This window comes from Penicillium daleae (assembly GCF_028827525.1).
Source record: "Penicillium daleae strain IBT 16125 chromosome Unknown utg000006l_segment0_segment0, whole genome shotgun sequence".
Classification (NCBI taxonomy): domain Eukaryota; kingdom Fungi; phylum Ascomycota; class Eurotiomycetes; order Eurotiales; family Aspergillaceae; genus Penicillium; species Penicillium daleae.
Genome location: NW_026623154.1, coordinates 1,754,213 through 1,765,742, shown reverse-complemented (window position 1 = coordinate 1,765,742; position 11,530 = coordinate 1,754,213). Strand labels below are relative to the sequence as shown.

At 50.2% G+C, this 11,530-nt stretch overlaps 5 protein-coding genes across 5 annotated transcripts; 1 reads left to right on the top strand and 4 right to left on the bottom strand.

Annotated features, from left to right (window-relative positions):
• Window positions 1-349: 349 nt before the first annotated feature.
• Window positions 350-3,131, bottom strand: N7458_006375 (putative C6 transcription factor; the record flags this gene model as incomplete). The annotated part of the gene is made up of 5 exons (XM_056909757.1): window positions 350-1,157; window positions 1,219-2,602; window positions 2,658-2,774; window positions 2,836-2,870; window positions 2,956-3,131. The coding sequence occupies 5 exons, from the start codon at window positions 3,129-3,131 to the stop codon at window positions 350-352; spliced, it is 2,520 nt and encodes an 839-aa protein (XP_056765461.1).
• A 494-nt stretch (window positions 3,132-3,625) lies between these two features.
• Window positions 3,626-4,757, bottom strand: N7458_006374 (uncharacterized protein; the record flags this gene model as incomplete). The annotated part of the gene is made up of 2 exons (XM_056909756.1): window positions 3,626-4,047; window positions 4,103-4,757. The coding sequence occupies 2 exons, from the start codon at window positions 4,755-4,757 to the stop codon at window positions 3,626-3,628; spliced, it is 1,077 nt and encodes a 358-aa protein (XP_056765460.1).
• A 1,809-nt stretch (window positions 4,758-6,566) lies between these two features.
• Window positions 6,567-8,279, top strand: N7458_006373 (Zn(II)2Cys6 transcription factor; the record flags this gene model as incomplete). The annotated part of the gene is made up of 5 exons (XM_056909755.1): window positions 6,567-6,939; window positions 6,997-7,301; window positions 7,362-7,495; window positions 7,545-8,181; window positions 8,232-8,279. Coding segments are annotated over 5 exons (1,497 nt in total), but the record flags the coding sequence as incomplete, so codon positions are not given.
• Window positions 8,280-8,445: 166 nt separating this feature from the next.
• On the bottom strand, window positions 8,446-8,774 carry N7458_006372 (Plant methyltransferase dimerization; the record flags this gene model as incomplete). The annotated part of the gene is made up of 2 exons (XM_056909754.1): window positions 8,446-8,703; window positions 8,766-8,774. The coding sequence occupies 2 exons, from the start codon at window positions 8,772-8,774 to the stop codon at window positions 8,446-8,448; spliced, it is 267 nt and encodes an 88-aa protein (XP_056765458.1).
• Window positions 8,775-8,883: 109 nt separating this feature from the next.
• On the bottom strand, window positions 8,884-10,747 carry N7458_006371 (T6SS phospholipase effector Tle1-like catalytic domain-containing protein; the record flags this gene model as incomplete). The annotated part of the gene is made up of 2 exons (XM_056909753.1): window positions 8,884-10,548; window positions 10,616-10,747. The coding sequence occupies 2 exons, from the start codon at window positions 10,745-10,747 to the stop codon at window positions 8,884-8,886; spliced, it is 1,797 nt and encodes a 598-aa protein (XP_056765457.1).
• Window positions 10,748-11,530: the final 783 nt, after the last annotated feature.

Here is an 11,530-nt window from a genome sequence, read left to right as displayed (position 1 = left end):
ACGGTGTAGGGTATTGAATGATTCCACGTACCCACAGGAACACACAGTCTTTAAGCTCGAAGGACGGAGTCAAAGGGTGTCCGAATCCAGCACCATTCCTGGGACAGTCTCGCGAAGCCGTGGATAGTGGTTCGTAGTTCTGACCGCCATAGAAGCTGGAAGCCTTTCCTATCGGGAATGGGGCGAGGCGAGCCCTAGAAGGAGGCTTCACTAGCGATGAGACTGATAAGACAAGCATCATTGAGACCCGTCATCCACAACCACCTCAGCACTCTGATGCATCCGAGGAGTATAATTGAGAAGTGGTAAATGAACGTGTATCTCAACAATGAGCACGAGACCAGCCCTTTCATCCACCTGGGCGGAACAACCAGTCCGTCTCCGGCGTAGGAATCAGATAATTCGTGATATTAAACTCGTTCGTGTTCGCAGTGCCATTACCATCAACAACGGGTCCGGTACCTGTAAGTCCATGAATGGACATGGGATTCGGAACAGAATCGGACATATCCAGATGAGCAGGATTAGTCGAGTTAGGGTCCGGCGCCCGGGCAGGCGGTACACGCGGCACATTGAAGAATCCAAAGACATCGAGGTACTCCAATTCATTCGGCGCGAGGTTGCGCGGAGTCATGGCAGGATTGGGCGGCCGGGTTGCGTCGTTACCGCCATTGCTCATGGTCGATGGGGATTCGCGCGGTTGACGGGAAATCAAGAAGTCGAGATCAAATGCACAGCGGCGCATGTCGGCCAGGATTTTGACTGTAGATGGGGTTGAGCGCTCGCCGTCTATGGCGGCGGATTGTTGGTATTCGCCGTATTCGTCGAGGACACGCTGAAGGATGTTGCTGTAGCGTTCGGCGACTTTCCAGTACTGTCCCATGTGGGCGAGGGTGTCGACGAAGAAGAGGATATCGTGGCTGACGGTGTGCGCGATTGTTGATCCGTGGACGAGGAGGAGTCGTGCTGAGACCCAGAGGGTGAAAGCGAAGGGGGGTCCGAGCTTGTCGAGCATGTTGTTTTCGACGACGAAGCGTGTTACTGATAGGATGTTGTCGACTGCTAACAGGCACCGTTGGCTGGCACTGTATGAGGGTGTAAAGATGGGCGAGCGGGTAGTTGGGTACGCAGCAGATGAATGCAAACGGATCACAGCTCTGCGACAGAATGTTAGCAGGGTACTCACGATACATATCACAAAATTAGGTCCAAACTCACGTCTGATAGGTGGCATGAAGCTGCACCCAATCGCCGTGGAGGGATCGGCTCTGCTTTCCTCCACCAGTAAAGAGCCTGGACGAATTCTCGTACGCATATTCAACAGGTAGGTTGAATTCCCACGATGTGAGCTCACTATCCAGCTTTCGGTAGGTGGCCTGCCATTCCTCGACATCGGACAGCGACCCAATATCCACAGGCCGCTTCAAAAACAGGTGGATGCGAGACAGGATGCCGAGAATCTCCATATATAACCCGAAGGACCCCACATTCTCCGAATGTGTGAGATAGTCTGCACGGTCACTGGAGTAGTGAAAACGCCGTGTTTCGACGGGTTGGTTCTTAATGAAAAACTCTTCCTTGCAGGGCAGCTTGCGGTCGATGTCCTTATCGTCCAGTGCGAAGTTGAAAGCAGTAGCGATTGTTGAGTACCGGTCCAACAAGTAGACCATCCAGAACAAGCGCCGTCTGCTTTCATCCTCTATCCAAGAGTCAGGCTCTGAGAGGGTCACTGCTCTCAAGGTATAGATGGAGGGGTACGCTGGAGCAATGAGAGATGACTTTGATTCTACGGCCAACCCCAGCTGGACCACAGATCGTGTAATCAAAGCAAGCAGCTTCCAACCCGGAGGACCATTAGATGATCCCACCAAGTCAATTGCCAATATAACCAAGGCTTGCAGCGCTTTCACGGATGAATTCTCCAGGCCATAGAGAAGAACCTTTTGTTTTGATGAGTCGTGATAACGCTTTCGGTTCTGGTCGTTGAGTCGGGGGTCGGAAGAGAAGCGCAAGGTCGTTGCCACGATGGCATACAAGACCATCCGATCTGCCTCCTCTAACGGAGATGGACCGAAAAAAGTATCCAGTGTCGACCGACGATGAAGAATTGGGCACCAGGAGTTGATGTGCTCAAAATAGAGATCAACCAACGAATACAGCAGGTCGTACGGCGGAAGATCCAAGTCAGGATCAGCTAGTGACTGCTCTTGGTTGCCAAAGAGATTGACGGGGACTTTCAACGAGGATTCATTTCCGGTGTAGTCATTGTTCGTTTGTGCGTTGGGAGCAGATGGCAACGAGCTCATCGAAGGGGCTGACCCTCCATTTTGGAGACTATTTTGAACCAAGTTCTTCACCGAAGTATCCGACGGACTGGTGATCGAAACATCTGCTCGACGAGAGGGTAGGATCACCGAAGAAGCTGGGTCGTTGAAGTACAGTGCCGTGCGGGGACTGGGTCCGTGGACCGCCGAGGGTTCTGATGGAGAGCTATACGAGAGTGAGCCAGCTTTGGCCATCTCATGTCCTATTGAAGGCCGATTCTGCAGAACGTGCATTTCAATGAGGCGGGCTTGCGCCTGGATGATTTCCTCCAATCTGTCTGAAACACTAATGAGATTCCGGATCACCGGAGATGGGCTAGAGCATCGACTTACCAAGCCGCTGTTCCAACTCCTTCCCATAGCCAGCCCGCAGACCAGGCTTTTTTCGCTCCTTGTACTCACACATCTGGCCATTGCGATTACACCAGCCACAGCTGGGCTGGATTCGATCTGGATTAACGGTTCTAGGTTAGCAGACGGGTCCATACTCAAACAGACGGGCGTCGCATACCGCACTTGACCTTTCTCTGCTTGCATAGTTCACATCTTTGAGGTACATTAGCCTTGAACTTCCTGCATATATGGCGCCTTCACGGCCCGGGCATGTGGCACGATCAGCTTAGGGACATACGAGACAGTGAGGGGCCGCTTTCGTTTCAAAGCTCGCGAGCCATTGGGACCAACAAGGTCGTTATCCGAGTCAATACCGGATGAGTACTCCCCCGGGCTCTGTTCTTTATCAGGGCCGCCAGGACCGTGATTGGAGGAGGGGGGCAGCAGAGCGGGAGGTGCTGCAGTGTTCGGCATTTTGCTATAGCGAGATAGTCCACTCTCCTATCGAGGATCGACCATGACGCGCACTCGGCAGAATGACACGCGGGATGGGTTTCCGGGCCAGCTGGGCCGAGAGTAAGAACACGGCGTTTGTCCGATGAAGAGGCAAGTGAGGACCGAGGGTGGGAAAAGAAGAGGAGAATGGAAGACTTCGGGATCGCGGAGTCACTAGGCCGAATAGAAGCCTCAGGCAGAAACCGGGGCAGTCACCCCGCGTTTCTCCACTTCGTCGCTTACACCGAAGCAGCTGCACGACCCCGCAAGCTTTCCCCTGGCATGCTGACGGCCATATGAAAGTCTAATCCTATGGAGAACTTCATTGTCGATCGAAGAGAAAATAGGTACGTCCAAAATTCTCATCTGTTTTGTTCAGAAAAATCCCATGTACAACACGTCTCTAGCAACGGCACTTGCATCTGCTGCGGGCGGCCGTCCGGCATCTCGGGTCAGCAATGCCCCGAGGGGTTTCAAATGCTTATGCCATATGCCTTCACCGCGACTTGGCCCCAAACACCCTGCTTCTGCTCCTCGGTCAATCCTCTTTTCTCGAGAATCCCCTCTACTACTCTGATCCACCGATTCCACGAAACATCATTGCCTCCACCACCAATATTGCATACAGGCCAATCCGAGCCGAACATCACGCGCTCGGCTCCAAACGCGTCGAACACCACATCTGTCCAAGGTTGAAGGCGATCGACAAGATTGGAAATATCAGGTTTGACCGCAGAATCCAACGGAGGTAGCTCTGAAAATGCGCCCGAGAGCTTCATGTAGGTCCTAGAGCTTGCCTGGGCCATTTTCGTAATCAGTTCTTTCCATTCCAGGAACTCCGGGTGAGAAGGGACGGAGTCAGGCGAAAGGCGTAGATTCGGCTTGCAAAGGTGATCTATAAATCATCAAATTAGAACCACAAGTCATTGAAGTCTGAGATTGCAACTTACTTATGATGATTATCACCGTACTCGCATCACCCAACCTATCCATCATCTCCACTGCTTCGCGCAATTGATGCAACCCACCTTGTCTGGCATCTACCCCCAGATCAAAGATCAGACCTTGCTGTCCTAACCAGCGCAAGCCCTCCACAAAGTGCGGCTGAAGCATCACTCCCGCTGGCTTATCCTGAACCAAGTACCTCACACCTCGCACCTTATTCCAGATTTGCTCCGTTCTTGTCCGCTCCTTAACCTTGGCCATATATGATCTCAAGGCTTCTGGGCCCCCTGGAACTGGTGCCCATGGGATGATTCCCAAACAGAGGTCTTTGTGTGCTGCGTCATGTCCTTCTCCAGGCACCGGCTCCCCGAGCGCAATGCGTGTTAGGAAGGACACCTCGTCGAGAGCATGTGTCCAGCCTGGGCTATCTGGCTGATCATCCACCACAGATGAGATGCGATCTGTCTCGAGGAAGATGAATCCGCTAAGGTATTTTGAATCGGTAATATCGCTTTGGGTAGAAATGGAAGATGACGCGTGTCGGTACTCATCGACGCTGTGTTGTGAGCCAAGCGGGCTACCGGGGCTGTACCAGGCCAATGTTGGTAGGTGTGAGGCTGGGAAGAGGTGAATATGAGAGTCCACGATAGGAGTTGGCATATTGATTGCCTGTTGCACTTGGGAGCTTTTCTTGGACGCTGCGTTGGTCGTTAGTTCTCACGCGTTGACACTGCGGGGATGCGGGGTCAAGACTGGGAGAGATTGGTTCGTACAAACCTTCTTGGGGGTGCGAAAGGGATAAATCTCGACGATGTACGGGTGTATGAATGGGTAGTGGTCAATATTCCAGCTATGTCAAGGTAATTGCAAATTGAGAACGGACAAAACGAGTCGAACAAAAAGTTGGATTCCATCGCTAACAGTCGCCGTCGGTAGACTTTGTCCCGAGCCAGAGTGGGCCAGAGGTCAGAGAATCCTTACCCAACTTGGACATTGACACTAATCTATCCTACTTCTTTTTAGGGCCGAGTTTTGATTTCGAATGGCAGTTTTCGAGCACTTACTCTGCCCAAAAGGATTTTTTCTACTTTTCATGCCACTTTAGCAGGTTAATATTGCATTCCCCTTGTGCACAGGCGCTGACATTGCTTTTGTTAGCAAGGTACAAGAGCAATTTGTGATTGTGATGCATGCCCAGTCCGGTATTCAAGATGTAAAGCCTGCTCGCATATGCTTGATATTGACGTCCAACTCATGGCTTCAGATTGGTCGCGTCCAGCTTCTGTTGGCTAAATGCCGTAGCGAGAGCTAGACTTTTGTAGGATGACGAATCCGCACTCCCAGGTATGGTCGTCCTCGGCACGACACCCTCTTTCCTTGAATATGTACTCCAGTACCACCGAGTGCCCTAAGTTCCATTTGACAGATTACTAGCTCAGATGATGTGCTTCTGGCTTCCTGCGCATTAGGCTCACCATGTATCTCAGTGATGCTAGTTCTGATCTGGGCGGAGGATGTCATTGTATGAAGCAGAAACAAGGCAGACAGCTGAATGTAGCCAAATCAAAGCCGGTACTCTGGAATAAGTCATTTATGATTTGCCACGCGCACAATATCACGTTCACTTCACGATAGCTAGGGCGATACAAATTGGGCCCGAACAGAGCGCCTCTACGGCGGGGTTGAAATGTGGCTGAGATTGAGTCGGTCAAAAAGATGCCTGTTTCCCTCTTCAAAGCCAAATTCCTTTTCTTGTACTTTCATGCTCTCTCAATTTTCCATCTTGATATTATTTAATCCAAGTCTTTGAACGCTTTACGAGAACATGTCTCTTGAACAGCTAGAATGGCTTCGAGCCAGACTACAGAAGTGCGACCCGAACAAGACAAGCCATGATATTTCATCGCCGGATGCATACAAAGTAGTTTCAAAAAGCTGTTTCTATCGCCTCCCTTCAGAGATTCTCCGTTAAGTCGTAGACGATGGAACGTTATAAATCCTAGTCCAGGCTGGACGTGCAAGGGTGACATGAAATGATTGGGTCAAACAGCAGCGCCGCCTCCTTGGGCTCTCCATCCAGATCAGTTTGATGACAGGCTCTGAATTCCCTAGAAGAGATGAAAGATCTGAAGACAAACAAAATCTACGTTGACAAAGCTAGTCACGGAATGTGAACACGTGCTTGTGAGGCGGAATGGAAACCTCCCAGTTGGAATATTACATAATCAACTGTGCCTTAGGTGTCAATATTATGAGCCACAAGTGTCCGATTGTCAGGATTATCTCCCCATTTTGTATGAAGCAAGGACGACAAACTGAGCATAACGGTCCCTGAAAGAATCAACCCACTGAAATGGTTCCCGATGTAATGAGCAACTCTCACACTTGTTATAAGTGAGAGCTGAATATGCGCTCTACTGGTCCGTGACACTCCCATCTTATCTTCCTTGGGTTTCCTAACTAGTAGGCCCTCTGTTAGAAGCCGCTTGCCTGACATGTCGTCAAAAATCGCGTCGATGCGATCGTGGACGGCCGGCATGTAAGCGCTGCATCAGCAAGGGATTGCAATGTGGTGGCTACCCCGACAAGTTTCGCTTTTGCGGGATCGCCAGTCGTGGCAAGTGGAAGGATCGAGATGCCCCTATTGATACAGAGATTGTCTCCACTTCCTCCTCTCCTTCATCATCGAATTTCTCAAAACAGACCGCCACTAAGCGGACAGAGATTTCTTCAAGTGGTTCTCCCTATCAGTCACTCGTATCCCAGAAGTCGACCCCGAAAGACCAGTCAGAAATCAGCACAGTCCTCGGCTTGGATGAAACCGAATTGCTTTTGAAACACTGTACGTTGATTGTATAGTCATTGATTCGTAATTTATTTTGACTGATTTCTCCTGCAGACGATCACATGGTCTGCCCACATCAGATCGCCCACGAGAATAACAGTGACAATCCCTATCGGTGTTATGTGCTTCCTCTGGCATATGAACAGATCGGCCTCCTATATGCGGTTCTTGGACTCTCCGCATGCCATCTAGGACATTTGAAATCTGATAAAGATCTTTATGAAACGACTGCCGTCGATTACCGGGTCAAGGCAATTACTGCCTTGGGTGCAGCCATCAGAAAAGTCTGCTCCGGAAGTTTTACTGACGATGAACGAGACGGCGTATTTGCGACAATCCAGATCCTACTACTTCATGATGTAAGTGATTTACCTTCTGGATACATGACTGCAGGGCTAACTTGAATCTATTCTCCATAGATTCGAGAATCTGGAGTCTCCACACATGGCGCGCATATATCAGGTGCGCTGTCGATCTGTTCCCAACTGAAGCTCGATCAACACTTGACTGTGAAAGATGAGAGAACTGTTTTCTTCCTGGGAAATCTAATCTGGTAGGTTCTCTCCATCCAACCACATGGTCTTGGTCTCACTCTGTTGTAGGCTCGACATAATTCGCGCATTTGCTGTGCCAGAACGATTGTGCTTCACACAAGAGCTTCGTCAAAAGCTATTATCCCTATGTGACCTGAGGTTCGAAGCAGTAAATGGTTGCCCGCGGGAACTGGTCCTTATCATTGGTGAAATTTTCGAGCATGGCAAAGCGCATTCGAGCGGTCATCTGAGCACAGAGGGTTACGATACGCAAGTCCAAGCACTGATCCAGAAGATGTACCGATGGGATAGCTCTCGATGCTTCTTTCCCAGCGAAGATCCACTTTGGCGATGTGTCGCAGAGGCATTTCGCCATACCTGCATTCTACGTGCTTGGCGTCTTCTCGATCCCACCGAACCTGCATCGACGACGCGCATTCAGACCTCGGTCATGGCGATTCTAGACTCTCTTGCACACGTTCCGGGGACCAACCCGATAATAGAACTTAACGTGATGCCTCTATTCATGGCTGGTGCCGATAGCCTCTCTCCTCACTCGCGTCATTATGTTCTCTTGCGTCTTGCAGAAATCCAAGCAAGATCTGAGATGGGCATAGCAGCACCGTACTCGTTGCTTGAGAAGGTGTGGCTAGCCAGGGCTCGTCAGCCGGAGCATGATCAGAGCAATATTCCTTGGATGGATTTTGTGAGTTGGCCTGGATCTTTGAGTTACTCTGTTTTGCTGATCCCCTTCAGACCCATAATACCGAGTCAATGCACCAAGATGATTATTTGATCATATAGAATTTCAAATTATGGAATGAGCTTGACTCAACCCCCAGACCTTTACTCGACTCGTTGTATACAAATGCTCTTAGGCAATTCAGCTTCAACGATTCCCAGTCATGAAGCATGTTCTTGAAGTAATATGCCTGTGCGCCTAAGATCCATGTCCAGTCACAGTCCTCTTTTAACGCGGCAGTGGAAATTCACCATGGACTTGCTGGACTTGCTTGAAGAAATCACAGGGCACAATATCGACACCAGCAGCTGTCAGATCCTGCGCACCCTGGATCTCTTTAATGAACATTGGAAGATCATCTAAAATGAGTCTACCCAGAGCGTCTGAGAATCGCTTCCTAAATCCTATTAGCTCATGACCGCGACCGGCCTCAATGTCAACCAGAAGCGGAGTATCAGCACCCAGATCAGCGTGATCCAAGATGTGCTCTTTGATGAATCAACTAGAATTCTTAAGCACAAAGCATTCCAATCATTGTACCTGGTTACAGGGCTCATGGCCTTCTCGGATTGTTCATATAGTATCTGGTCTCGCGCAAATCATCATTATAATCAACTATACACCTAATACTTTGGCTCAAAGGTAAATTCCAACTCTACAAATCAACTATGCCTCATGAGCATGATCATCTTGACAAAACCCCGCAGGATCCTTCCAATTCTTCCGAATATAAGTCTGTCGCACCAAATCACCCTCGTGTTTACAAACCTCCCACTCCCCAATACCATATTCCTCCGGCGCCCACCTAACTCCACGTCCACCGCCCCCAATAATCAAATTCCCCGGCCGGTAGTTTGGGTCAGTCCGCAGTTTATGAATAGCAGAGATATGAATCTGTGCGTTTTCAGGAATATCACGAACTTCTCCGCAAGGAAGAGGCCAGCGAATCGGTATCCAGGTGCCATCGGGTTGGAGGTCCATTCGTCGGAAAGGCAGATACTCCATCAATCGCCACGCCATGGTCGAGAAGAAAGAAAGACCACCGCCATAAGAGAGACAGTCATGTGCGATGCCCTGGTCCATGGTGCACATAAGAGCTTCGCTAAATTTATCGGTTTGTCGGTGGTGATTATGTGCTGCGAGGCCGTTTGAAAATATCGTTTCTTTCGGACCCTCCATGGCGCTAGGGTGTTCCTCATAGCAATTGAAGTGTTTGAGCTTCTCCGGGTCGAATTCTAATCCGGCAGCTTGCGCTTCTTTGACCATCCAGACGAGAGGGATGTGACTCAATGGCCAAAGATCTTCGGGGTTGAGCTTCCAGCCTCCACCGACATCACCGTGTTGACCTGGGAACCAGACTTCTGAGATATCCTGCTCATCCTGTTCTTCATATCCGTTGCCCGGGATATTCAAGCTCCGGACTCGGGGCGATGTTCTGGAGACGTCGCTCTTTACTGAGTGATGATCAGACAAATACGCATTGGTCCTCGGCAATTCAGAGCTTCCCTTGCGCATTGGTGATGACGATGGGGCACGGTATCTGAATTCGCCCCACCCATGGCTAGATCCAGACCTGCGACGCCCTTGTCTCCCTGCCTTGGGCTCATTTTCAGGCAGGACAAGCTCAGGGACATTGGCTTTTCCATGATTCTCTCGTGATAGCATGTGCCTGAATCGGTGTGAATGTAACTGACCATGCGCTGCACTTCTCAGTTCCGATATCAGATCCTGCCGAAACTTGGCCCGGCGCTCATCAATCGAAACAGCATGCCGAATCACCCGAGCCGTCGTCTGCGCCGTATAAGGAAACTTGCTCCTCTCCATCCAAGCATTCTCAAACATAGGCACACTATTTACCGTGTCGAACAGTCCCAGGAACTTAATCCGGCTCACGGGCCTGCTAAACGTCTCTCGAAATGCCTTCATGAACCGGAAAAGTTTATGTCGTTCCTTATCGTCCTGCTCCGTGCCACTTTTCCGCTGCTGCCACTTGGCAAAAGTCTTCCACGCGAATCGCACCAGTTCCTCATTCCCCGGCTGGAGCAGACCGACGTAATCGAGCATCTCAGCGAGAAAGCGCGCGGTATATGAGCCTCGACTGAAACCGAAGAAGTAGATGTCGTCGCCGGGGGCATAGTATCGCATCAGAAACTTGTATCCCCCGAGAACGTGCTCGTCAAAGGAGGACCCCACCGCTGCATCTTTGGCTTTCTTGTATGAAGATTTGATGCGCTCGAATCTTCCATTACTACCGAGTGAATGCGATGTCACGTACGTTCCTATGCCGGGTTGGTAATAGTGGTATTGGTGACTTTGGCTGCGATCAAGCATCTATTCGTAAAATTAGGGTTGAGCCTCATTGTCGCGTTGAATTGTAACGAGATAACCGAGTACCTACGCGATAAATCTTGACAAGATTCGTATCAGACTCATCACCAGCAAATTTGTTCCCCGTCCCATCAAAACAAAGCACAAATTGTTTCGGCTGCGCTAAAGGTCCGAAGACCTCTCTCCGTTCATGGGGCTCCATCTTGGATTCTAGGTCGTGAGAGATGTACAGTAGTCCAGACAAAATGACAGCTGGCGAGACCCATGGTTCATATTTATGATGATCAGCAACTATAAATATAGAGTCACCCAGTGTCGAGGAAAAGTGGGTCAATACCGCTGACTCCTCTCGGGGCTGATGCCCTGCCACGCTGATGGTGTGTTTTGTATCTAATCTTGGGAACAATAATCCAACTACTCTTTCAAGTCACTCGAAGGTACCCTTCTACCATGATATAATATTTAGGGTACATTATAGGAGCATCCAACTGCCCTCAGCTTCTCATCAGAACGGGTATTTAACATCTGTAATTGCTTGCGCTGACACCCAGGTAGTGTTGTGGTGCGGCTGAAATTCCCGAGCTGAAGATGAATGGGGGGCTGCAAGTTTCGATCCAACCATATTTCAATACTCGCACACGCCAGGCCACCCGTCGTATTCCTTGGCCTGTAGATCACCCCAGGATGTAGCCACTTTTTCAGCTACGAAGGCTCCATTGCGGCTTGTTGGTTGGGCGGACGCGTGGTGAGTCGCTTTCTGCAGTGCTTGAGCGCGGCTTTCTCCTTGCAAGCTGTACCTAATTGGTGTCGATCTTGTTAGATTTGGAGGCGTTGGTGGGCCATAAAAAGGGCTTCGCGGATGAACATGTTCGTCTGGTGCGTGACTTGATTGTTCAGGGTGAAAGGTTAATCCTCCTTCGCGCATGAGGGAGGAGGCCCTGACGGTTGAGTTTTGCATGGTCGATGAGCTAGGGGGTTCGACGCG